Here is a 27,257-nt window from a genome sequence, read left to right on the forward strand (position 1 = left end):
AAGCAGTCACGGGGTTGTATTGCTCAGTCATTGCCCTTAATACCGGGAGGGCTGCGGGTTTGCAAAACAGACCGGACTTGGAGCAGCACGAGAAGCGCACCTGCTCCCCGTCGGTACCTGAGAGTCGCTACGATCCAGCCCAGCCGCCATCGCCATGGGGCTCCGCTCTTTAATCCTGCTCGCGTCCCTGGTGGTCGCTAGCTCGGCGCTCATCAGGTGAGGGTCGCCTTCCTCTCGCACAGTCGCTCAGCGCTCGGGGTTCCTTGGCTGGCGGAGGAGACTGGAAAGAAGAGGGGGCGGCGGGGGGAGATAAGAAAAGCTTTGCAACCTTCTGGAGGAAACTGCAGGGTTGTTGTGTTTAGAGTAAAATGGAGCCCCGTGTCTGCTGATCAACGGCTTCTCACCCGGGAGGGCGTGTCCGGAAAGAGCGGACATCTCGAGGGCTCCGTCAAGTTCAGCTCGTGGCGTGCTGCCCTCGATTTGTAGCCTGGCGGGATCTGGAGGGGCCGGGCGCCTCTGCTGTTATCTGCCCGGTTGCACGGGCTCTCAGACGAGCGAGCAAGATCCTTTTCTTGAAGGGGGAGTGACGAGGGTTCGGTTAAAAGGGAGGTTGGGGCAGCCCCAAAGGAGGGTTAATGCGCTCTCCAGGGAGCTTGGATCCGTGTGTACATGTGCCCAAATATGCTGGTAGGCCTCTCCCCTCCGAGCATGTTTTATCTTTTAAGAAAACTTCACGAAATTCAGTTCCTTGTAAGAGGTTTGGGTTGTAGGCTGATGTAGCAAAGAATACAGGCTGTTGCTGTCTGGGTATAATTTCTGCCACCCCCTTGGTACCCTCCCAGTTTTGTGATACTCCTGGCTTTTATATGTCAACTCCATATAAAATGTAATGGAGGGGGGGCATCAAAATTTGTGCAAACCAAGATTTAGTTTATATGTGGCAGGAAGTTAGTTATTGGAAGAAGTAACACCCTCAGGAGGTATTATGCTCTGTAGGCAAGTTGACAAGATGGTTTTCTGAGAGACCCAGTTAGTTTGGTGAGGGTTACTTCCATGTTACTGTACCAAGGGTTGCAACTTGAGCGTGAGAGTTTATATACAGTTTATATACTGCTTGACTATAAAAACAGCAACCTCAGAGTAGTTTACAAAAAGAATAAAACAATAGAATTGGTGAAGAACAATAGGAGATGTTACCAAAAAAACCAACCCCCAAATAACCCAGCCTTAATCTAGTGAATGCCAAAGCACTGCTTAGTTTATACTTTCAGAAAAACTGCAAGCACCAAGTGCTTGAGGTAAGGAGCCTTGAACATTGAAATAGTGCCCCACTGATGGATCACATAAGAAACACAGCTCCAAGACTAGATTTTTATAGGCACAGGCATTGTAAAATGCTCACTTGGTTTCTCACACCCACCCCACCCCACCCCTGCTTTCACACACACTAGACGACACCTGTTTGAAGAGATGGTACTCGGATAAAGACTAACGCCATCACAGGTTCATGGTGAGCAAACGAGTTTGGTGGCTGATGTTCTGACATGTAGAAAGTGCCTCCTACGTGGTTGGCAGTGCTTTAAAACTTGGGTCTAACTTGACCAAAGTTATAGCTTTCCCAATCTTTGCTTCCTGGTGGTACTACCTGTTCCAGTCATGTTGAAACAGCTAAAAACATGAGCCATAACCAGTTGCAAACAAGACTGAATTATTTCAGAAAGGGCCATACCCATAGAAAGGGGGCATTCTGAGAACCAGACATACCGTAATTTAAATAGGTCACTTCATCTCCTGAGATCCACAAAAGTGTTTCAGCACTGGTGACCATAAGTATCTCTTGGCTGCCTGTCTCTGAATACCCAGCAGAATGAGACATGCTTACCTTCCCTGCCTCCATGCATTGCAGAGAATCTGCAGTGGGGGCAGTCTCTTGCTTTATGCTGGGTTGGCCAACACACTGGTCAGTTATTGTTAGTAGACAATTGCTTCACCGTCTTCAAATATTCCACGAAGCAAAGAATGCCAGGTGGTAGCTTATCTTTTTGCAATAAGTTAAACCGCCTCGGTCCAGTATACCTGAAGGAGCATCTTCACCTCCATCGCTCTGCCCGGACCCTGAGGTCCAGTGCCGAGGGCCTTCTGGTGGTTCCCTCGCTGCGAGAAGCCAAGTTACAGGGAACCAGGCAGAGGGCCTTCTCGGTAGTGGCACCCACCCTGTGGAACGCCCTCCCACCAGATGTCAAAAAGAAAAACAACTACCAGACTTTTAGAGGACATCTGAAGGCAGCCCTGTTTAGGGAAGCTTTTAATCTTTAAGAAATTAGTGTATTTTAATATTTCTGTTGGAAGCCGCCCAGAGTGGCTGGGGAAACCCACTCAGATGGGCGGGGTATAAATAATAAATTATTATTATTATTATTATTATTATATTAGTTAGTTTCTTTTGTATAAAAGTGGTTGTTAGCTATGAACCAGTGAAAACAAACTAATGTGCCACTAGCAGTGTATCAGATCTGTTGCTGATTAGCGTATGTTTGTTCTAATCAAGTCAATACTGTACTCAGGTCAAGTGTATTTCAGTCAGTTGATCAAAACTTTTTTTTAAAAAAACTTTTCAAATGCCCACGATAAGTTCCAGGGTGGGAAAGATAACTCCACTTTGCCCTTCCCTTGTGTGTGCACATTATAAGAGGAAGTATAGTTGTTATTATACTCTGTTGGGGCACAGATATGGCTCTTTGGGTGATAAAAGGGATGAGGCGCAGGATGTGTTCAGTTGTTAATCTACTATCTTTTGGTACATTTGTTTGTTAGCTGTAAAAGCTGCTTGGTATCTGCAGATGAAAGGTGCCATTTAAGAGTATTATAATCAAAAGCTGCATAGCAAATTTCCCCGAGGATAGCCTTCCAGCATAATCTAACATATTAAAAAAATGAAATCAAGTTTCAAAACTGGATCCAGTAGGGAGGTTCCCATAAATCCTGCCAAATTCCCTGTAGAGGTAGGCTAGCAAGGATCCATGAACTTCACAGGAGCCATGTCAGTAAGCAAACCCCAATGGAGAACCTGGCTGCTTGTTCTTTTGATATGAAGACAAAAGAGAAAGTTGCTGCATTTGCTGCAAAGAGAGATGTATTTCTTTTGAACCTTTCTGAGATACCGTAATCTTTGGCTGTGTAATTGAAGCTAGATAATATTGATAATGGTCCCCAAATCATTTCTGCTTGACAGAATTCCATTGAAGAAGTTCCCCTCCATGCGCAGCATCTACACAGAATATGGGACCAATGTCCAAGACCTGAATGAGTTGGGGGAAATGCTGAAGTACAAATTTGGGGGCGCTGATGTGGGCGCACCAACCCCAGAAACTTTGAAGAACTACATGGATGTAAGTATAGTAGTTGATTGTCACTCCTCCTAATGCTTTGACTGTTTCTTCCTTCTTGGTGACTGGGATCTGTGTGGTAGAACAATATCCTGGAACCCTGCTATTGTCCTTGTCTGTCCCAGTGAATAAAACCATTAGGGAGAAGGTCATATTTAAAACAGACCTTGAAAATTATCCATTGTGGTATTTGTAAACACCTAGCACTTGACGTTTCAGGGTCACAACTGCACATCCTCTTCTTCATTGGGTAGGCTTGGCATGCAGAGAACTTGTGCTGTCATCCCAGAAGCATTTCAGTGTATCGGCACCATGTGAATTCTCCTCCCACTGAAACACTGCACTCCTTGGGGCATGGCCTCCTTTTCTAGAGAAGCCATGTGTTTGTGGGAGATAGGGCAGGCTGATAATGACTGTTTGCCTTATGCAAAGGTAATTGTTGAAACAAATGGGAATGTGTAGGAGGGGTATGAGGAAATCAAGGAAGCTAAGACGGGATAAGAGATGGAGGATGCTCCTGAGGGCTTGATGTGTAAGATCATAGCCATTATGACTTGGGTGATTGAAGAAAGAACGCTCTCAATGAGCAAGTGAAGGCTTGTTGTTGTTGGCATCCATTTGTCCCAAGAGACAGTGGAGAGCGCCTCCAGGGGTGATGTCAAACTGCTGCATTAGCGTCATCAAAGTGACATCCCCCAGGGCCCTAGCCTGGGAAATGTGTATGGAAAATCCTGAAGGCAAGACCCCCGCCTCGGCCCCCCTGATGTGGTCCAAAGGAAAGCAATATGTCTGGCACCAGCTTCACTGTAGGAGTTGCTGGAAGGAGGTGTTTAATGCACCATCCAGCCGTCTTGGGGTCTCCACTCCAGATTGGCTGGCGTAGTGTTTACTCCTTAGCCTTTTCTTCTCCTGAAGATATCCCACAAGGCAGCGGAGGTTTAGGATCTTCTCCTAGGTGGGCTACTTTCCCAGGTTTATGAGCCCCTTCTGCCCCTCACTCCCATCTACAGCACATGCAGAACCCACCTTCTTGACCATTGGATCCACTCTTGGTCTCGCCTGCTGAATCCGCCACAGCCTGTCTTCACATGCAGGAAAAGTCCAAGCATAGACTTAACAATGTGATAACCATGGGTTACAGGACTGAGTATAAGGCTAGAACTGGAAGCTTCTGAGCAGAACTTAGTTTTCTGGCAATCCCACTGGTTTCACTTGCATTTCTCTTGGAAAACCCTTCTGCTCCCCACGTCACTTCCTGCACACTTTAAAAGGATGACTCAGACCTGAACAGGCTGAAATTTAATCCAGTTAACAAAGATTCACAGCAGCTGTTGGTCCAGTCTTCTTCCCTAATAGGATTTTGATGCAGACCACCCATCAGTGCTAGGATGTCGGAACTTGCCGCTGAATTCTTCTTGCCATTTTATAAATCGCAGAGAAAGTGCCACCACTGAACTCTGAAAAGAGGCCACTGTAGCTTGTAATGAAATTTGCTACAGTCTCTGCAGTCTGCTTCCCTCTCTTAACCTTTTTTTTTTTTTGTAAAGTGCTGTAAAAGCCCTCTCTCCTCTTCCCTGCTGATTTAATGATGCTATAATGTAATACTGGCTTGCAAGCCAAGGGATAAATAAACAGAATACATTCAGAATCTGAATTGGTGAGGTAATAGTGCTTTTTTGGAGTGGGGAAGTGTGTACGGCCAACTTTCACTTCTTAGCAGATTTTCATGATTGGGTTGGTCTAGGACAGGTGATGTGCTATGATGTCAAGTTGCATCAGTAGAGAAGTAATAGGAAATATTCCATATTTAAATGTGACGCTCAATCTTAAAACCAAGTTCATCCAGGTTCATTGGAATTTACATGTAAATATTTTGAGTAGTGCTTAGAACTACAGTCATACCTTGTGTTGCGTCCGCTTCATATTGCATCTCTTCACGTTGTGTCCCGCGGCAACCCGGAAGTACTGGAACGGGTTACTTCCGGGTTTCGCCGCATGCGCAGAAGCGCTAAATTGCACTATGTACAGAAGCACCAAATCGCGCCTGTGCAGAGGCAGTGCTTCAAGTTACAGACATTTCACGTTACGGACGGCCCTCCAGAACAGATCCTGTCCATAACACGAGGTACCACTGTACAGGTGGTGAACTGATGGATCATTTTAGCAAATGTGAGAATAAGCCCAAATGGTGCTTGGTATGGATGGCTCTGCTGGATGATCATCAGGTAGAATCTTAAAAGTTGGAGGAAGGAGTCTGGTATACCATCTAGTCCAGTTTTAACACTGTGTTAAAAAGCCTGACTGGCCTCAACTAGAAGTTGAGCACTTAGTGTCACTGGTCTCTTGCTGCGAATCTATTTCGGAAAGCATCCTCACTTCTGACTTTCAAGCATCTCTTGAAGACTTTTTAATGCCAGCAGGCATTAAATTCATGACCAAAAATACTTGATTTCTGATCATGCAGTCACCTGACTGATTATCTGTATTTTCAAAAGTTATTTATTAAAATGACATTTTATATTTTCGCAAGACATGCTGTTAAAATTTTATGATAAGGTGGTATAGAAAGTTTTTATGATATGATGGCATAGAATTACTTCTGTAAATAACTGTATTCTAATAACCCATCTGAATGTAGACTTCGTAGTTCAAAGCTTCTGGTTGTCTTTGGGCAGAATGGAGTGTGCCTCCAGTACCCACACACCCAGCATTTCTCCTTAAACCACAGAGCTTTGAAGTGAAGCCCAGGACGTTTGTGTGTTGCATTTGAAGGCATCTTCCCATTCTCCCATCAGCTGGTGGATGGGTAGGAGCACACCTTGCTTGACTGAAGGAACAACCCGGTTCCTCCTTTGAAGTGCTGCCTATGAGGCCTTTGAGGCTGTTTATAAAGGGCTGTTTGAAAGCCCTGTGATGTGCTTGCTTTGAAGTCCTGAGAATCAGGGCTTCAGGGGGGAAGCATCACCTGATGTCAGGTGATTGGCAGGTGAGCTGTCTCGCATGCCTGTCAACTGGCCTGCTGGGCTGGGTGAGATGAAGATTTGCCCATCCTATCAGAAAAGCTTCCCTACCCTTGTCTTTGAAAGTGGGCCACTGCTGACATGGGAAGGTAGTTTTATTGTGGGCTCTTTATTTAAAACCACATTACTGTACAATGTACAGTAAAACCTATAAGCAGTAGGATCCAATTGTCTAATTAAAGTTGTGAAATTAAAATCACAAGACCATAAAGATCTTTCCATATGGTCTCTTGACTTTCCCTGTCCTCGTACACATTTTTCTGAATTGAAATTAACTGCATAACTTCTGCCCATCACTCTCCACACTTGCTCCTCCCTTTCTCTTCATTCTTGCATTCACAATTGGCCCCAGTCAGTCACTTCCTTGACCCAATCATTGAGGCCTGTAGTAGGGTGGGGCATCAGTGTTCTGTTCATGATAGGCATTCTGAATATGGGAGGGTGGCTTTTGTTTTTCCTTCAGAAGTACCAAACACCTGCTGTTAGACCTGCGGAGGGTTTTGGCCACAGTACTTGCAGAAATCCAGGCTGAACATCCTAAAGGGACATGCTTGTGTCTGGAGAGAGTTGTGACAGATGGGGAAGTTATGTGAGTGGCCAGTATAGCAGCTGAAGCTTGAGAGTTTGGGGGCTGCTTCTCCAGCTTGAGGTGCAACCTGGGCTTGCTGCGCTCTGAATTGTGTGTGCCTTGTCTCTTGGGAAAGCAAGTCTCTTGGCTTCTCTTCCCCCCTTCCTGCCCCAGGCTCTTGTCAGCCATCCAGTTTTCTCCTCCTGTGACTTGTCCTCTCTTTGTTTGCCAATCCCAAGGAAGTTCTACAAGTAGGGGGACAGAAGTGTTTGATCAAGCTGTACCTTTGATGTTGAAATGTGCAAGGTGAAGGTTGATGCAATACATGGCTGCTCCGAAACCCTATTTGAAGAAAGCTTTGTCTCATGCCATATTTTTTTTTTAAAAAAACACACACACCTGAATTTACACATTTGGAGTTAATACAAATAGAACCTATCAGATTGCATGTATTTGCAGCAGACCAGAGAGAAGTATAGATTGGAATCTTTCCCCGTTACATATTTGACTTCCAGTGGCAGATGGTATTTGATGTGGGTGCTGTTTAAACACTTGAGCCCATACCTGTGTCCTGAAATACTTGCAATCTTAAGAGCACTGGATCATGTGCTTCTCTGAATGTGTAGATCAGCCCTCCAAACTAATATGAGTTGAAGGCCATCTAGAATGTTTTTACAGGTTATTAGAAAAAGAAGAAAATAGTGCTGGGCTGCATTGCCATTTTATTCTTGCCATGTTGCAAATGGCACACATGTGCTCTGTATTGTGTGTCACAGCCCCTGTGTACTCCTTTTGTCAGGCTACTGCTGCACTGACTTAGAGCAGGGTCAATATTCTCTCTCTGCTGCTACAAGGCCACACTAAAACCTTCCGTAACCCAGGGTACTGAAAGAAATTTCCTACATATATGCATCCTCCCACCCTATAATTAAGTTTACATAAAGCTAGTATCAGCATGCAGCTGGTAGTAGTATACTTTTTATGTTGAGTTTTGTGCAAGGAAACAGAACTGGTTGCTCTTCAGGGATGTGAAACTACTCGAGACCCTCAATCAGTCATACCTTTCCTCATTTCCATTGCCTGCCGTGTAGAAATAACACATGGGTTTTGGCCATTTACCAGTGGTAGTGGATCACTATGTGCCTCTCCGCCTCAAGAGAAGGATCTGTAACTTCCTCCAGACTACAGGTCACTGGAGCAATTGAAGATATTGGAGGATGGACCAGAGAGGAGAGCAGGCATCACGAACCTGATTGTCCTTATTTCCCTTGGAGAAAGGCGATCAGGAGATATTCTGCTTGCTTTGCTTCCTTTATACTGCACCCTTCCAAGAACATATACCAAGGACTTTCTCTGCTAAATTTCTCCCTGTATATTCAGAAAATGATAATTATCTAGAAACTTTCAAGGACCATCCCAAGTTTATTAATAATAGGCTTTTTGGTTTGTTACACTGGATGAGAAATACACTGGAAATTACAAATGCCTTTCTTAAAGTGTTTCTGTTACCAGAAGCACTCGGAATTTGTAGCAGCTGTAATAGGCAACCAATCACCAAACAATTCTATTCATATCCCCGCAACAGTAAGTGTCGCTGAATTTAACAGGTAGATGGTAGGCATTCTCCCAAACACTGGGTCTAAACTGCAAGCTTCAAAACTAGTGGAATATATAACATGCTTAGGCTTGGAGAAAAGTGATGGGAGAGAATAGGTTGCTCCCAGATATATGCAGAAAAAAACCCTGCTTTCACTTTTGGGACAAGCAGAATATATTAAACGGTTCTTTTTGTGCCTTCTCTCCTGTTTTGTGAAGAATGGCAAATGAGATCTTAAGCACTGGAAAAGTTTAATTGCACTACCAGTGATTTATTTTTACTTTTTTAAATGAACAAAAAATGACAACAAGGCTTAACCCTCCTCCTGCCTCTGAATGTGTGCTAGCTTTGGAATAGTGTTACATCTAAGACTTGCTTCCCCCCCCACCCCATCCTGCAATGCTCCCCATTTGTCTTGTTCCATGAGGAGATAAGGCTATTTGGGGGGGGGGGTTCACAGTTGTGGTACAAAAACCCAGCTAGTTTCAGTTAGCTTTATCTACAAAAGGGCTGTGGATCTATTTTGAAGTCTAGTCATGAGACAGATAAACTGTAACAAAGCTCCTGACATGATAATTGTGCAAATAATAGATTACTGATGAGCTTTCTCTTGTGACACACACATAGTCCAGAAGCTTATAAATCCTTTTGCCATGAGATAATGTTTTCCCCATGTATACAACTGGATTTCCTAACTCATTTGCCCGGTTAAGTAGCCTTCCAATGGAACTGCAGACCTGAACAAGGTGTGTGTTCCATAAGTTGATTAGATATTTTCTATTTATTGGTGGCATGGCTTTGAAATACTATCCTAGTAATTACTCCCTTTTTTAGTAACCTGTGACCAACTGCTGATAATCGCACTGTTTCGGCAACTCTTTTTATCAGGAGAATCCCATGGAGGGACCCCAGAAAAATGCTTTGATAAAGCTTGAGCATGCTCAGTGGGCATGGAATGCTGGCTGCCTGTTGGGAGGGGGAACTGGAATTCCAGGAGGCTGGAATCCTGAACAGAAATGTTCTACACCACATTTTCTTGCAGGTCCCACTTGTGTTCTTAGGGAAAGCCAGCAGCAACTGCAGAAGGAAACTAGGATTAATCAATCATTCAAACAGGGCCATTATTATAGCCACTTTCCTATGGGGGCATGCAATTAAACACTACATTTTTTGTGTGATCATATATATCTAGTCTTCCCCCAACTCTCCTTGTTGGTATGAATTAACATTTGGCCTGGGTACCAAGTATGCATGTGTGGGTGGGTGGGTGTCCAAGCAGGAAATGGCATCCGTCTTTCTTTGAAGGGGGGGGGGGAATAGGTGGGGAAACCTCTACTGAAGAGGATAGGGTATGTTCTGTCTTTTGAAAATGGTGATAACTGCTGTATGGCTCTATAATGTCATCACTTAGAGCACAGTGCAAGTTCACTTTGCAGGAGCAGCTCTCTTTGTCAGTATGAACTGGAGATCCCTACTGCATTTCTGACCCCTGAATGTAATATTTCCTTTGTCAGCTTGAAAAAATACTAGGCAAGGCATCCACCCACCTGTAGATAGCCTGGTTAATAGTTCATTATGATACCTTCAGTTCTCATTTTGCTCTGTCATTCAAATCTCAGGGATGAGCCTGTGCTTTGGGGTCAACTTAATGGTAATGCTTCTGGGATACCCCTCGCCCCTATCCACATACTTAGTGGCTGTACTGTCATGAATCCCACTGGTGTGAGAGAGGGGATATCCCTGCGGCCTGAGGCCAGCTCCCTAGTGGCAAGCATAAAATGGTGGCTGTATCTGGCATGTTCAGCTTTAATTCTTCTGGGCACATTTCAGATCCTGTTGGAGCATACAGTTTGGGTGTTGCTCTGCTAGAATTATGCAACTGGAAGATCCCCCCCCCCTTTTAAATGAATGTTGCAAGCAAGGGGATTGTTTACATAGGTTAATAGTTGAGCTTAATATGGGAAGCAGTTTTGACTTCTCATTTAGGAACTGTAAAAGACTTCTTCAAAATTACAACCCAGTGCTAATTTAGATTGCATTTAGCCTCTAGGGTGAGGCACACCCGTAGCTATGCTGATCCACCATTACAAGTGAGGCTGCTTTGGACTAGTTGGCTGCTACACCAGAACAAGGCAGCACACTAACCCAACGTGGGACCTGCCAGATGTTTTGGACTACAACTCCTATCAGCCCTCACACATTTGGAAAAAAATGGAAGGAAAAGTTGCTTCATGACTGTTGTAAGCTTGTTACTGTCAGTTGTTTTTTTTAAAAAAATACTGCTGCTGTTGGCAAATAGCAAACTTGGGCAATCTTCTCAAAGTGGGCTGGAAGCTCTCTCTGACACACCCAGACCACCTCCGCACTGATCACACGGGGGGGGGGGGGAGATTATTCCTGGTGCTTTTATAGCTATGCTTAGTCAAGCTTCTCACAATGAAGCATCCTGCAAAGGAAGCTGCTTTAACTTGCATCAAACCATTGTCCATCTACCTCACTTATTGTCTGTACTGACTAGCAGAGGCTCTCCAGAGTTTTCAGACCTACTACTTGGCTGCGTTGGAGACTGAGCCTGGATGCTCTCCCTTTATAAAAACGTAAAGGTGCAAGGTTTTGCCTGGGATGTGAATCCAGCACCTCTTGCACCCAAAGCAAAAGGAACCCAACGCCACTAGACGCATTCTGTGGATACAAAAAATGGCAGGTCCATGGGTGCTACTGTTGTTTACGGCCGATAGGATGTTCTCCCTTCCTTCCTGAAGGCTACGAAGGTGGTCAAGGTTGTAACTGTGACAGCTTTCTAAAGTGGTCAGAATTAAAGTTGGAGGAAACCACTCTGTCAGTTTTCTGCCTTGAAGTGCAGGTGGAGATCATTCTTCTGTATATTTCCTAGAGGGACTCCCTGTTAGCCTAAAGCCTAGCCCGCCTAACCAGGTTGCTGCGACTCCTCTAAACACCACCTCCTTTGCAATTTGCAAGAACATGACACTTCTGAGTCAGCTTTCCAATTAATATCACTTAGAATCAGAGTAAGGCTCCCCCCCCCAAAAAAAATATGTTTAGGTGTTGTAACAGCTTCATACCTGTCTTGGCTTTATTCCATCTTTCTTTAGAAGCAGTCCCAATGGTGGCTGTTACACAATGGCCTATCTATATTAGGAAGGGGAAAGTGAAGTGAATTTCCTCTCTTGAATTGCCTAACTCAAGTGAGCCACCCAAATATGAAATCCTTCACTTGATGTATTTCTTAACTCTTGTCCTTACTGGCAAAGGGATAGCTCGGGCGGTAGAGCATGAGACACTAAATCTCAGGGTTGTGGTCATTGGACAGAAGAGAAGGTTGGGCCGCTGGATGAGCCTTGTGCTCCCTTCCAATTCTACAATTCCAGTTGTATAATGCATGGATGGCCACACACTTAAGCCTCGCAGGTGCAACTATTAGGGGCTGGGGTGCAGAACAGAGGCAGGGTGGACTAGATGCATATGTGGCGGTGGCATTAGGTAAATGTTCAGTAGACACACCAATGCTAGGGAATTATATATAGCAGGTGTGGTGTTTCTCTGTGCATTTTATATATAGTGGCAGCCTACGTCTGCAGCAGACAGCTTAGAAATGGCCTTAACAGACTGTGATCAATGCAGCTCATGGTCCCCCTTTTATAGTTGGCTTTCAAAAGTGGTAGGGAGGAGAGGAGAAACACTGTTTTTGCCAGCCTTCAGTCAATTATTGCTCATCCCAGATTGAAGATCCCAATCCAGATATTGCCGTGGATTGCAGCAATCTCCTAGCAGGCGTACCTGAAGAGGGGTATAAGCAACCAGTAGCTCCACATCAGCAGTTTTCAACACATTCAAATGTAAATGAGTAAGGAAAAAAATGCTTGCGGTTCTCAAGAGGAAAAAATTAGTGCACTGTGCCTACTCAAGCCAGAAAAACACTTGGCTAAGTTCACAAACCTGTTCTGGAGCCAAAAAAAAATGATGCCATGTGCGTTGGGTTGCCACCCTTTCTTCTTTCTCCAGGCAGAACTTCTGTAATAGCTGTTGGATCAGCAAAAATGGGAAGAGGCGCAGCTTTCCCCAGTGCTGAGGTGCAGCAATTGCCAGCAGATGGGAACAGCAAGCTGTACCTAATTTAATTTAGAAGGAATCCTGCTTCAATAAGTTTTTGTGTTGTTGTTTTTATAAGTCAGGAAAGTAAGGTTTATTGTCGGTTGCATACTATGGCCATGACAGCTGAGGAGGGAGGAAACATCCAAAGCAGTCTTCCATTAAGTGCAAATTTCAGCAAGCTACAGGATATTGATTGTGGTAGATGAAGAGCTCTTTGCAACTGGAAGGTCCTCTTCCCCCTTCCCTTCCCCCCCCTTTCTATGGTCAGTAGATGCACTGGAAGCAAAAGGCGTAAAGACCTACTTAATCCTTGTTGGTTCAGCATGTCTGCTACTTTTGCACTCACTGGTGCTTGTGCTGGAGCAGAAAGGGAACATGTTTATTTCTCATCGAGCAATTGAGTCAAATGCTGACTGCATGGTTTGCTAGAACGTCTTTGGAAACCTAAGAGAGCCTCCCTCCCTTTGGTTTAAAAGTTGGAGGAGCCTGGAATATATTCCCCGCTGTAGTAGCTGCAGCCCTGGAGAGGGATGAGGAGCAATAGGTGATGCACAGAGGCACACAAGTACCGGTAACCTCCATTTACTCAGTGTGTTAGAGGAGAAAGGCTTATGTATGGACCTTTGTTACAAATGTTCTCCCTTTAACACATAGCAAAAATGGGTGTGGGGAAACCTTGGGGAGGGGTAGTGTGCAAGTTCTGTGCCCTCTCGTAGGATAGGTGCTGTTTCAGTTTTAGTTCTGCCCTGTCACTTGTTGGACCGTATTCAACAGCAGGACCCATCTAGCTGCTGTTAGCACAAACCCATTGTGTCATCCCTGGCTAGGGCTGATGGGAGTTGGAGTCCAGCAGTGTCTCGAGGGTTACAGGTTCCCCATGCCTGGAGGGAATGCAATTCAGTTTTACTCAGAGTAAAACCATTGAAATTAATTAAATGTGGCAAGGTCTACTCTGACCAAAACTTAGTTGAACTCTGCTCCCTCTTTCTAGACGGCTTAATTCCTCCCATCTGGAATGTGAGCCTCTTCCTTGTTCAAGCACTTAAACTACCCTTCTGATTTGAGTGCAAAGGCTGCCAGCCTCCTGCCTGAATGGTGGTTACTTCATAATATAGCAACTATTCCAGGAAGTGCAGGTGAGCAATACATAGGATTTATTGCATTGCAGCAAAGATTCTGCATACTTAAAAAAATGTGTAGAGACCATGGGGCACCTCAACTTTAGCTTTAGGAGCATGGACAAGAATGGAATACTGTATAATGTTTTCTAAATACTGACCCAGGACTTTATTCCTCCGTGTGTGTGTGTGTGTGTGTGAATTCTCACAGATAAATGTTGCATAAAACACTGGCCTTTGTAAACATAAGTTGCTTAAGTACAAAATGAATACCAAGGCAGCAGTCCTGGTTAATTATAAGGTGATTTACAGCCTCTAATTCTCTGCTGTGCTTTAAAAGTAACAGGCAACAACCTAGTATAGGTACTAGGTTAGAAAACACACCCTACCCTAGTACGATAATGGTTTTAATGTGAGATGCCAGGGAGGAGATTAAATTACCTTTAATCTTCATAGTCTGTAGGCACAGAACGCAGGTAACATTTTTGTACCCAAGTAGCTTGACCAGAGGAATGAAAAAGCATCTCCCACCCTGAGTGGTGGAGCTGTTGGCCATGTCATTAGCTGTTGCCTTGGGAGCGCCTCTCATCCACCAGTTTTTGTGCACTTGTGACCAAGGAACTCTGAATAGGCAAGCACATGTGCTGGTAAGCAAAATGAAGTTACTGGCTGAGCCAACTGAAGTTTAAATATTGTCACCAAACCATGGACATTTGAATCTAACTTTGTAAGGCGGTAACACCCAAACATTGAGGATGAAATTGGGTACACCTTCTGTCATTCTTATCTACACACACACATACTTACACACACTTTAAAGGGAGTTAGGCATTTTGTTGCAATATGTGACTTGAAGGTTTGCTGAGAGTTTTGCATATAAATATTGGGCATGTTTGGGATACAAAACTCTGTTTTAAATCCAAGCACACTTTCCCAAGGGAACCAGGAAAGAGGAATGGTGACATCCTGTTCTATCCATCATGGGGCCATCGCGGATGAGCATTGGCTTGATTTTTGGATAGAATCATAGAGTTGGAAGAGACCACAAGGGCCATCCAGTCCAACCCCCTGCCAAGCAGGAAACATCATCAAAGCATTCCTGACAGATGGCTGTCATGTTGGGAATGAACTTGCAGTAAAGAGCTGGCTTAGCCCTTGTTCAAATAGAGCATTTTAGTACTTCCACATAAGGGTATGGTAGCAATTCATTCTTAGGGTTCGAGTGAAATCTCTTGGCTCTGAGTGGCTAAGGCCTTACTCTCGGGGATAATGGAGAGGCATAATGCATCTCTGTGTTCCGAACACACTGACAATTAAACATTGCAGTGTTTAAGCCAAGGATGTGGCTCTCTATATTCTGCTGGACTCTAACTCTTCCATCATCCAGCATGGCCAATGGTCGGGGATGATGGTGGAAGTTGTAATCCAGCAACCTCTGCAGGGCCACAGGTTCCTCATCTAAGCCCCATATGTGATACCAATCATAATGACAAACACTTTGTTAGTTTATAATAACTACAGTGGTACCTTGGTTCTCAAACTTAATCAGTTCCGGAATTCTGTTCCAAAACCAAAGTGTTCCAAAACCAAGGCGTGCTTTCCCATAGAAAGTAATGCAAAATGGATTAATTCATTCGAGATTTTTAAAAACAACCCCTAAAACAGCAATTTAACATGAAATTTACTATCTAACGGGACCATTGATCCATAAAATGAAAGCAATAAACAATGTACTGCAGTCACACAATCAACCAAGAGCTGAACTCGGTTCCACACAGTCACAGAAACAAAACAAAAAAGCCACAAAAACACAAAAAATAACAAAAACATTCAAGCTGGTGACCATTGCAACATCTTGTGGGAGCAAATGAGACTTGCATCTAGAGTTTCCTCATCTTGATACTGCCAGCTCTCCCTTTATTTTATTTTATCTTCTTCCTTTCCTCTAAGGGGCTAAAGGCAACCTTCATTGCCTCCATCCATCCTGCCCCATTTTTCACCACACAAGAAAACCTGTAAGGTAGTTCAGGCTGAGAGAGAATGACTGGCTCACAGACACCCAAGGAAGCTTTATATCTTCATGGGAATTTGAACCTGGGTCTCTTTACTCCTGGTCTGACACTCTGATCATTATTTCTCCCTGGTGCACACTCCTGCTCCCTCTGTCTATATGCAGTTTGACATGGGGGTGGGGTAGTTGCGTAAGCTTGGCGGCTTCTTTTGAGGTAGTCACTGACTTATCTCAATCCTATAGAGAACACTGTGGTAAGAATGATCCCTTGGTAGTAATCCTCCGTACTGTGGGGTAATGAGTATTGTATTTGGCAACCCAGGACCATGAAAGTGATGCTTCTTTTATTTCTTTGTAAACCTGGTGCTAGCCTGGAATGTTCTTCTTACCTTTCATCCTCTCATCTCAACTTTCGTTTTGCAGGCTCAGTATTATGGAGAGATTGGCATTGGGACACCCCCACAGAAGTTTACTGTGGTCTTCGACACTGGCTCTTCCAACCTCTGGGTGCCTTCTGTCCACTGCCACTTGTTGGACATTGCTTGCCGTAAGTAACTCTTCAGTTGACTGACTTAAGTAGCACCATCCATCAATCCTCTATCGTGTATTTATGTGATAAAAGCCTAAGCCAAGCTCTTACTTTGCATGAAAATGACTAACTTTAAAAAAAAAATTATTTGCCATATCATTGATTGTGTACAGTGGTACCTCGGGTTACAAACGCTTCGGGTTACAAACTCCCAGAAGTAGTTGCTCTGGGTTGTGAACTGTGCCCGAGGATGAGAATGGAAATCGTGCGCCACTGGCACACCGGCAAAAGGAGGCCCCATTAGCAAAAGCACACCTCAGGTTAAGAACAGTTTTGGGTTAAGAACTGACCTCCAGAATGAATTAAGTTTGTAACCCGAGGTACCACTGTACTTCATTTTGAGAAGCCTGGTACTTCCTGTCCACTGTTTTTTTTAATGTTGCTTCCAACTTGACTCCCTACTCCTTGCTGCTTTTTAACAATACTTTGATTCAACTGACCATTGCTTGAGAGGCAAAGAAGTGTACTTCTCTCTCCTGGGATGCATGCTCTTCAGCACGTTGGAAACCGGTCAGCCAGATATATCTGTCACTGTTCTTATTTTGTTTCACCCTTTTTCCCAGAGGATCTGTCAAAGCACTTAAACAGAGTTGGTGGCAACACAGGTCTGCTGATCATTCCACCTTTTCCCCCTCTGAACACCTAAAGTGATGATAAAATATACGCCATCTCTTAACCAGTTTAAAGAGTCTCCCCTGACTATTGAATTAAATGCAGCTTGTTTCTACATGTGATGAGACCCTTGTGCACATTGGTAGAGATCACGGCGATCACGTCTTCTGAACTTACCTGTGCACAGCAACTCCGCTGGCTGAAACTGATGGGAGTTTTAAAACATCCTGGACCACTGGCCATGCTGGTGAGGGCTGATGGCGAGTTTTATTCCAGCAGTAGTTGCAGGGCTGCTTGTTAGCCACCCTTGCTTTAGGTGGAAAACGGATAATGACTTTATTAAAGGTGGTTTGAAAGAGGGAGTTCTACTCTTGTTATGCACACCCAGCTGGTTTTGCGAGCTTTTATTCTGTAAAACCCGTTTGACTAGAAATGCATGGAACAAATAAAAAGTCTGCATCATGGGAAATGAAGCCCCTCAAACCACTTTCAACCCTCTTGAAAAGTGTGTGAGCTCAGCACATGTACCCTGGTTTTTCATGTCTTGGGGATCCTCAAGAAACGAACCTGCCAGGTGTACTTGAATCCCAAAATACACTTTCCAAATCCAATTTAGCAGCCAAATTGGATCTCCACTTAATTCTCCATGTATTCGAAGAGCTTTAGAAAGTACTTGTGCTAATGCTTTCAGGTAAAGAGATGCATGTTGGCAGTCGCTCTACCCTATTCTGGAAGTCCCTTTAGTTCAAGAGGAATGAAAAATTATTCTTCCCAGCAGATGGGACTTGAAACAGGCAGAGTTTGTTGTGCTACAACCATGCCAGATCTAGCTAAGTTTTGGTAAAGACCACCTTTCTCCAGAAGCCTCTGTAGGCTATGATTTAACTGTAGTTGCTTACCTAAACATCCTCTATACCATTGTGGACATGGCATAAAAAGTTCAATTTATAGAGGAAGGCTGGGTTCATATGCTGTCTAGATGTAGAAATAGTAACTTCCTTCACTGCTTCTCCACTTAAGATGTTCAGGAGGCGATACAGCTGTGATTATTAAGTAACCATGGCCTCCATTTATAAAATGAGTCCAGTCCAGCAGTCCCTAATCTTGCACATAATTGGGATTAGCAGTAACCTTGCTACCTGCTATCAGTCAATATTTCACTCAAGCCCTTCAGAACAATTTGGCTGACCTAGAAATTAGTTCTTTTGAAATGAAACCTGTAATTTTCCATATTCTGGTTTGTTGGCTGATAAGTGACACTACAGGGTGGGTAGTGTCCATGTCTGTCCTGGGTTTCCTCTTCCAGAATAAAGACTACATCCATTCTGGGGGTTCCAGCATGAGGTCATCAAGTGCATCTCTAAGTCAGGTCTGCATCAAAGCACAGTTGCCTTTTGCTTGTTTCTTGAATGTAATGTATTTACATACAGGAATCAAGAAAACTGAACGTAATGAAAACCAATTGTTGTTTTCCCTCCAAATAATTAAATGGTGCAAAACTGGTTCCTAACACTAATTAAAAAGCTGCGAGGAAGGGGTTATGAATTGGCTTTTAGTTTCTGTTTGGTCTGGAACACAGAGTTGGTGTCTCCACAAAGATTGGTCAAGTGTTCCAAGTTGGTGAAAACTGGATTTATGTATGTGTGTGTGTTGTGTTATTTCCCCCCCTGCAGTGCTGCACCACAAATACGATTCTTCCAAGTCCAGCTCGTATGTGAAAAATGGTACAGACTTTGCCATCCATTATGGTACTGGGAGCCTGTCAGGATTTCTCAGCCAAGATCATGTAACGGTTAGTACATCACCAATAATTCACTTCTCAAATCTGTTAAACCTTTGAGTGTTTAGCAAAACAACAACAGCCTACCACCACCACCATACAAGAGTACTGAAATATTGCGGTGTGATAGGAACTCCTGGGGATAGTACCAAAAGTTCGTGAGGCATATGGGATGTGCTTTCCACAAAACATAGATTGCCTAGACAGTGATCAGCTTTTATGCTGAGCACTGTGGGTTTGTTTTGCTTCTTCAGAAAGGTAGTAAGAGCAACTCCTGATTCTTCAAGATGCAAAGCAAGTAAATGACAGCATTGTGGTATTTATATATAAACAAGGTAGGAGAAGTTAGTTTCAAATTTATTGTCCCGTGGCTGCACCTTAAAACAACTTTTCTTGTGGTGTGCTGTGAAAGGCCCCAGAGGCTCTCTTTGCCAGTCCTTTCTATGAGCCTGCCATCTTTAGTGGCCAGTTTTAAAGCCACATGTGTATGGAAAGAATTGCTTTGGTTTATTCCCAATCCTCCTAAAGTAAACTACAGCTGCTGTGGCCTTAAGGGAGCCTGTACTTGTCCAGTTTTAGTTTATGGAAGTTGCTAGACTACGGTAGGGTGATACGATTATTTTATGCAGTATTTAGCACCAAGCACTGAAACTTAGTTTCTGAAAAAGCTTCAGCCGTTGTGTCTCGTTATAAAGAAAGGGGAGCAAGGGAGACTTAACTATGATATGCATGTAATCACTGGCTGATGAAGCAACTTTTACAGGGCAAAGTTGTCTTGTCCTTTCTTATTCTTAGGAGTGTTGGCTAACAGAGCAGTAAATTCAGAATAATCATAATCATATACTAAGTTTTTGTCCTGCCCTTCCCCCCAAAGGCAATTAGGGGGGCAAACCATAAAGCAATATAACAGCACAATTAAAAAAATAAAGCATCTTTGAGAGCATCTAAAACCATATTAAAATAGCCGCATGTCCTCACATCTAATAATTTCAGGGTCGCTAGGAACAGTATCTTTCAACCATCAAATGCCTGGGTGAGCAGAGATGTTTTTAAAATTCCTCTTGAATGTTAATAGTGAGGGAGACAAACAAGAGATTAGAAAGAACAATTCTGACATACCAAACAAAATCTTTGCCAAGTCTCACAGTTTCATCATATCTGGTCATAAATTGAGTGGAGAAGAAACAGTCTAGATTAATGCATGTGAAGCCCTGGATGGTATTTCTTTCTCCTTCCCACACTCTGTGCCGCCTTTGGTCAGATCACCTGGTATTGCTCACTTTTGTGGCTCAGAAGCAAGGAAGGACAGGAGCAGAGAAAAGCAGAGCTGTTGCCACAGTCACTCTCAAGGTTTGAAAATTGCTGCCTGGGGGAAGTTCAGACCTTAACATCTCTGCGATTTCAGAGAGGTGATAAAACTTCCTCTTTTCAGCAACCGTTTGGGTCTGTGTCTAGTTCCTGTATTCTGTGTTTGTGGGCTTTTGTTACACTTGCTTTTGTTGCTCACAGCCTTGAGCTTTAGAAAAAGCAGTTTAATCACTTAAAAATTACAGAATGAATACAATAGTGAGATGATAATGGAAGTTGCATGGCTTCTAAGAAGGCAACTCCTTATCAGCATTTATGTTTTTCAAGATTGCTCTGTTTGTTCCATGTGCTTTTATATGGCATGTATTGAGAAGGGAGAGATCCTGGCACCACTTGAGCATGTTTTTAATCTTACTACCAGGGGAATGATACCATATTTGTTCAAATAATGGTGTAAATGTGTATGTTTTGGGTTCTCCCAACCTCCCCTTTTCTCTCTCACCCAGATTGGTGACCTGACTGTCCAGAATCAGTTGTTCGGTGAAGCTGTCAAGCAGCCTGGTATCACTTTCATTGCTGCAAAGTTTGATGGCATCCTTGGCCTGGCATACCCTAAGATCTCCGTGGATAAAGTGAAGCCTTTCTTTGACAATGCAATTGAGCAGCAGCTAATGGAAAAGAACATATTTTCCTTTTATCTAAACAGGTGAGAATGTAACCTTGCTTGAACTTGTGTGCCAAGGACCAAAGGGAAAGGCCTTTCCATCCCCAAAAGGAACGTCTTAATTATTTCATACATGTGGTAGGTAGTGCCTACATTTGCTACGTAAAGATAAAGCCCTTTTAAGAAGATGGAAAGATTATGTGTGGCATCCATTAGGAAAAGAGGGAATATCAGGGTGTGATGAACGGGGAAGAAGTTCCTGTTTGTCTTTTAGAAATGTCCTGATATCCTTTGACTCATTTCTGTCTTGTGACTCACACCCAATTCTTTATTCTTTAAAAAAAACCACAGTACAGTACAGTACTTTGCACACAAAAAATCAGTGCATAACATTGATTACCATATTGTGCAAATCACCTGATCATGAATAAAGAGTCCTGCAGCATCATATGAGCACGACACAGGTGCAGGCTCAGAATGGTCTGAAGGCTTGCAGTGGAGCCCTATGGGAAACCATACACAGACCAGTCTTGAGCTCTTTAGATAGACCATCATGGTGTGCGTGATAAAGGATTGCCACCTAATCTAGTGCATGTTTTACTTGGGGAGATATCTGTTGAGTTCAGTTTGGGCTTTATCACTGGTAGGATAGCAGAGCTGTTGAAATCCAGTCTTAAAGAAACATGCCGAGTACACAAAGGATGGCATTGCTTCTCTTGGATTCTGGGGGCCTTTTCCCTGTCCGGCATCACTTCTGTAACCCTGTCCTTGCGTGCTTTTTCTGCTTTACATTTCCACAGTTCATTGAGTATATTGCTCAGAAGCTATGGATCCCCCTCCGTTTTTGTACTAATGCTTTCTGTCTCCACTTGTATTCTGTGTCTTCTAGGGATCCGAAAGCAGCCACTGGAGGTGAATTGCTTTTCGGTGGCGTGGACCCACAATATTATACTGGGGACTTCACCTGGGTGAACGTCACTCGCAAAGCTTACTGGCAGATCCACATGGACAAGTGAGTTGTTTATCTTTTGTTTCACAGGTGCACAAGGGGGTCCATAGTTTATTAGCATATAAATTGCCTGCAACAAAGCGTTGTTCTATATCCCCAATGGGAGCTGTGTAACACCATGTAGGGGGTGCGGTAAACGAGGACTCCAGGGGGAAAAGAAAGAAAAACCCACTCTCCTAAAATCTTCCATGCTGTGCCATGTAGCACAGAAGGAGTTCAGTCCCCAATGCTGAGGATATTGCTTCACCCAGTTGCGCAAAGGTGGATAGAATTGAATTCTTTTTTAAAAATAATAATCTGGGAATTGTTGTCTTCTTCCAGGGTTGACGTTGGCAATGGCCTGACTGTGTGCAAAGATGGCTGTGAAGCTATTGTAGACACAGGGACCTCCCTCATTACAGGCCCAACAGACGAAATTAAGCAACTGCAGAAAGCCATTGGAGCTAAGCCAATCATTAAAGGACAGGTAACTACAAGTGGGGATGGGGTGAGGTGGTGGGTCTAATGTTGGGACGTCCGTATGTGCAGCCCGACTACTGTTTCTATCAGGGCTGGCTAGCCTGGGACCCTCCAGATGTTGTTAGACTCCAGCTCTACTCAACTCCACGCATTGGCCACACTGGGAGTCCAACATCTGAAGGGTCACAGGTTCTTTAGCAGGGCTTTTTGTATATTGGTTTTGGTCTCGATTGGGTTCAAATACAGCCAATAGCTTGGATTGCTACCTCAAAAGCAGCTCGGTTACCAGTTCAAAGCAGTTCATATGTTGGGTGACCTTTATGTTACACTACTGCAGCTCTCTCTCCCCCCCCCCTCACAACCAAACCTGCTTAGGAAGAATTGGCCATAATAAGTTCTGTGCGCCCTACCTTCCTTCCACCTCACCTCCACCATCAGAGGATTTTCAGGACTTCTTACAGTGTCAACATTCCACATGTTGCCCTTCACATAGGCACTTGCGCGTAATGTTAGCATGCCTGTGATCAGCAGCCTCTGCAGGTGCGCCAACGACACCCTGTCATGACATGCAAACAGACCAGTGGCTGAGGGAAGAATGCTTAAAATGTGGCTCAAGGGAGGGCTGAACCCTTAACACTCACAAAGGGCTTATTTGTAGCCTGCATGCTGTGTAAGCCGGGTCTAAGAGAACTCCCTCAGCCAATAGCATAGGAGGAGAAATTCTGCTACGTTCAGCTTCAGCTGCCGCTTCACCACTTTGAGAATTGCTGTATAATGATAAATTTCCTGTCTGTGTAGTTCTTAAAAGGTACAGCAAGGCAGGTCCACTCAAGATATGGATCTTCCATCTCTTTAACTGCCCAGATATACGGCTTTTTTGTGGGAAAGGCATCAGAATGTGGCACTAATGGAGTGTAAGAGGTAGTAGTAGTAGTAATGTTTGGGATTTTTTATAGAGAACTTAACTTTCACTGTAATTCTAACAATGAGCAGTGGCTCAGTGCTGCCCCTGTACTGCAGATGGGGGCAAGATGTTTGTTGCCAGCAGGGAAAAAATCCAAGGGGTGCCCCTGTTCGAAGAAGAAGAAGAAGAAGAAGAAGAAGAAGAAGAAGAAGAAGAAGAAGAAGAAGAAGAAGAAGAGGAGGAGGAGGAGCCTAAACAAGTCCCTTTTAGGGAGAAGTGTGGAGTGTAGGAGTCATTAGCTAGTTCTTGTCTACACACCTTCAGGATTCAAAATTCATAGCTCTGCCACAAGGTTCTTATACTTCCGATTTCTTTTTCTTTTTCAGTACATGCTTCCGTGTGATAAGCTGTCTTCCCTTCCCACTGTGAACTTGGTCCTGGGAGGGAAATCCTATGCCCTCACTCCAGATCAATATGCCTTGAAGGTAAGTTCAAAACTGTTTCTGAGATCATCCTAAGAATGCTCACCAACCTATCCCAGACACAGCAATTTTGGGTCCCCCGGGTGCTTTTATTGATGTGCATTCAGCATCTAGTAATAGATTTGTTATATCTGCACTGGATCCTATGCACTTCGGGGAAATGGCGAGGACTCTTAAAAGCGCAATGGACTCTGCCTTTGTGTCTTTTTACATTGTAGTTAGTTAAACATTAAGACTGAGTTCTCTCATTGCATACCAATTACTTAAGTGAAGGATTAGTGAGCAAATTCTTTCCAAACGGGGGGAGGAGCAGGAAGAGGACTGAAAACTAATAAATATTGTGGGGGACAATAAATGCTGCTTAAGTCGTCAATGAACATCTATAAAACATTGCTTGACCACTACTTTTCTACAAGGATATGTTTGGGCTTTTTTTTTTTACATTGAAGAGGGAGTGTATGCATGATCTTCTTCAACAACTGGTGGCTTTTTAGGTGCTCCTGAACACTAAACTGCAAAAGGAAGCAAACAAAATGCAACTACAGAGAAAACTAATATGCTCTCGCTCACTCACTCACCTTCTTTTCTCTCCTTGTAGGTTACTGTTCAAGGAGAAACTCTTTGCTTGAGTGGATTTTCAGGCTTGGATGTCCCACCACCTGGTGGACCTCTTTGGATCCTGGGTGATGTCTTCATCGGCCCTTATTACACCGTGTTCGATCGAGATAATGATGCCGTCGGTTTTGCAAAATGTTCCGGCAGTGCGTAAATGCAACTGACAACCACCTCCTACAGTCTCTCTCTCCAAATTCACTCACAAACACACTGGAGTTTTCTACTGTCTCTTGTAGGCATTAGGAACAAAATTAGGAAAGTTAAAAGGAAAAAAAATTGACACTTTAAAATTTAAATAAGGAGCAGAGATCTTTAAAAAATAATAATAATCTGAAAAGCTACTACGGTAGTGACCATTGAACAAACACTTCCTTCCTCGAATGACACAGGCCATAGAAAAGTTATAATAAAAACGTACCTAAGGAGCCCCAGCATTGTATGAGCTCTTCAAACATCTGGCTACTTGACATGCTATCCCTTTTTAAGCATAAGAACTATAAATACCATATTTAAATTAACACAGTTGCTTGGGATTGGACTAGGTGAACCCTTTGGTGTTCCTTCCAATCCTACGATTCTGTTATTCGCTCCAAAAGAGAAATCTTCTTAGATTCACTTGCCTAGCTGTTCCCCATTTTTAATTTATTGATATATATATATAAAGGCAACATAGAGAACAGGATCTTTCACAGTTGTTTATGGGGGGGAAGTGCTAGGTAGTTGGGAAGTTACCACGGAATTTGCATTGGGCTAATGATCCCGTAGTATTTCTTGCATTGTGGGGATGTGGGATATAGCAAAATTGTCCCGATTTGCATTTTTAAAAGAAATGTAGCAGGTCCACACCACTTTGGGTTAGGTGGGCTCCAATGAGTAGAGAGTCCTTGGGAAGTTATAACTGGAAATGGGTATTTCTATAAGGTATGATTGGGTTCTCCCATCTCATATTTTATAAACAGCCACAGTTTTGATTTTGGTCTGAGTGACCCCATTCAGGTACTGTAGTTACGCAAGACATTGTTACAACTTCTTTCTCTTGGTTTCTCAAACCTTACATAATTCCATAATTGACAAGATGCATCAACTTGTCAAATAAGGCGTCTCCCCACACCCCACTATTAAATCAAATCACAGCTACTCTGACACTCATATCTCAGTACTGCTGCCAGTACAGAAAAATCCTGTAGATAGGAAACCTTGATAAAACAGGGAACCTTGGGTGTGGGGTGGGTTCAATCTGCCCTTGCAGAAAGCAGGACTGATCTTCCTGCTCATCAGCTGACAAGCAGGGGTTTGAATCCTGCTTGGTCACACTCTCCCTCCAACCCCATGGGCCAACTTTGGCAGGTGGCCAGGATCATCCTCCTGTCAAGAGTTAACCTGTGGGTTGTGGGAAGATGAATATCTGGCACGCCGGGCCAAAAGGGTTCCCCACCGCCGTTACGAAACTTACTCTGCTATGAGAAGCTGGGTCTAGGATCCCAAATTGTATGAACAACTCTGCACAGAGAGATTCTGGTTACCTAGACTTTTATGAAAAGTGTTTTATAAAAAGAGCTGCTTCTGCATTGGTGCCTGATTTTGGCCTGGCAAGCAGAACGCATGGAGCAGCCCTTCAGGACAGGGAGGTGGAGATAAGCTAGGTAGATGTTAGTTGAGCAAACTGGAACGTCATCGTTGGCTTGGTAAATGAAGTCTTCCGGTATCTTTTTAGATAAATTTGAAATGTTCCATGATATTTTGGACCCCAGCCCTAAGGTTGCGAGACAGCACGGATAACACAGAACACAACTTTTAGATTAAACAAAGAGCTGTTCTGATGCAGAGCCAAGCACACTTCGCTGAAGATGCTTTATTTTAAACTAGATGAAATCTGGTTCAAGAAGAGCAACACAATAGAAAAGCTGGTGAACACGGGAGAGTAAAAGGCATCAGGAATTTGAACATACATTTGTGAATATGCTGCATGTCCTAGACTACAAACCAACCCCCCCCTCCTGGTTGGGTTGAATACTTTGGAATGCTGATAAGCATCAGGATATCTAGAGAAAGCTATACCTGCTTGGGAATTGCTAACAAGATGCTGCCATTCAAAAACCATGGTGTGTCTGTAAGCTTGTGAAAGATACAGAAGTATATTGGAGATGTCATTAAAACTGTCGCATCCTTCCCCAACCTGGTGCCCACCATGTTGACTGGGGCTGGTTGGAGTTGCAGTCTAAAACATCTAAAAAAAGTCTTCAACCCTGAACTAGTAATTCAAGGTCATTGAATAGCTTCTCACTGAGTAATATCAAGTACAAATACTCTAGGAACTTTCATTTCAAACTTAAGTGCCCAAAGTTCTTCTTAAGAGAAGCTGTATAGAAAGTGTCTTAAATTTTCTTTAGGTGGTCATTCATATCAGGATAAGATTGGACACAAGTCTTTTGTCTTGAAGAAATTTTATCATGAATGCCGTATATTATATATATATAAAAGTATCTCTCGCTCATTAGCACTGAGTGGGCTGATTGGCCGGTAATAGTATATGTTTCAGTCTCTTAGAGGCAACTGCTAACAGCAGCCTAACACCACCACCCCTTTCAAAGGCGTGTGATATAGTCTATAAAGGAGGAGAGCGTTCTCTGCCGACCTTTGGAAGGTCAAGTACAGGAATCCGTTTGTTTGGAATACATTTAGAGCTGCTGGATCTGTAGCTTGCTACTCTCCCCTTGTTTTTGCTTGCTTTTTCTAAATGTGTAAAATGCTCTTGTGGCTCTCCTGTTGGGCAGATGCAAGTTGTAGCTGATCTCCACTCAATTTGTCATAGAAAAATTGTAATGAAAAAATAAATTTGTCTCCTCTACATTCTATCTTGTGTCATCATTTGAGTGGTTTGGGGGGTATTTTCCCAAGGAGCCAGATTATCCGTTCAGTACAAGCAATGTCCAAACTGGCTGAAAAACCAAGACTAATCCAGAATGGCAGAGAAGGCATAGGTCATTATGTTCACAGCATAATCCTGTGCATCTTTATTTTG

The 27,257-nt window shown here is 43.5% G+C and overlaps 1 protein-coding gene across 1 annotated transcript; it reads left to right on the forward strand.

Annotated features, from left to right (window-relative positions):
• CTSD (cathepsin D) lies at positions 1–27,088 on the forward strand. Its single transcript, XM_035121628.2, has 9 exons — positions 1–216; positions 3,233–3,389; positions 16,237–16,360; positions 18,688–18,806; positions 20,609–20,808; positions 21,656–21,778; positions 22,097–22,241; positions 23,525–23,623; positions 24,219–27,088. Exons 1-9 carry the CDS (start codon positions 155–157, stop codon positions 24,387–24,389), a joined length of 1,200 nt encoding a protein of 399 aa, XP_034977519.1. The 5' UTR covers positions 1–154; the 3' UTR covers positions 24,390–27,088.
• The last annotated feature ends 169 nt before the right edge of the window (positions 27,089–27,257 follow it).

This window comes from Zootoca vivipara, chromosome 1 (genome assembly GCF_963506605.1).
Source record: "Zootoca vivipara chromosome 1, rZooViv1.1, whole genome shotgun sequence".
NCBI lineage: Eukaryota > Metazoa > Chordata > Lepidosauria > Squamata > Lacertidae > Zootoca > Zootoca vivipara.

What these genes read in the sequence shown, in the direction of transcription:
- CTSD (XM_035121628.2), top strand. Translation starts at nt 155, where the DNA reads ATGGGGCTCCGCTCTTTAATCCTGCTCGCGTCCCTGGTGGTCGCTAGC. An exon ending in CTTTGAAGAACTACATGGAT is followed by an intron (nt 3,390 to 16,236) that starts GTAAGTATAGTA and finishes TTCGTTTTGCAG; the next exon opens with GCTCAGTATTATGGAGAGAT. An exon ending in AGCCAATCATTAAAGGACAG is followed by an intron (nt 22,242 to 23,524) that starts GTAACTACAAGT and finishes TTTCTTTTTCAG; the next exon opens with TACATGCTTCCGTGTGATAA.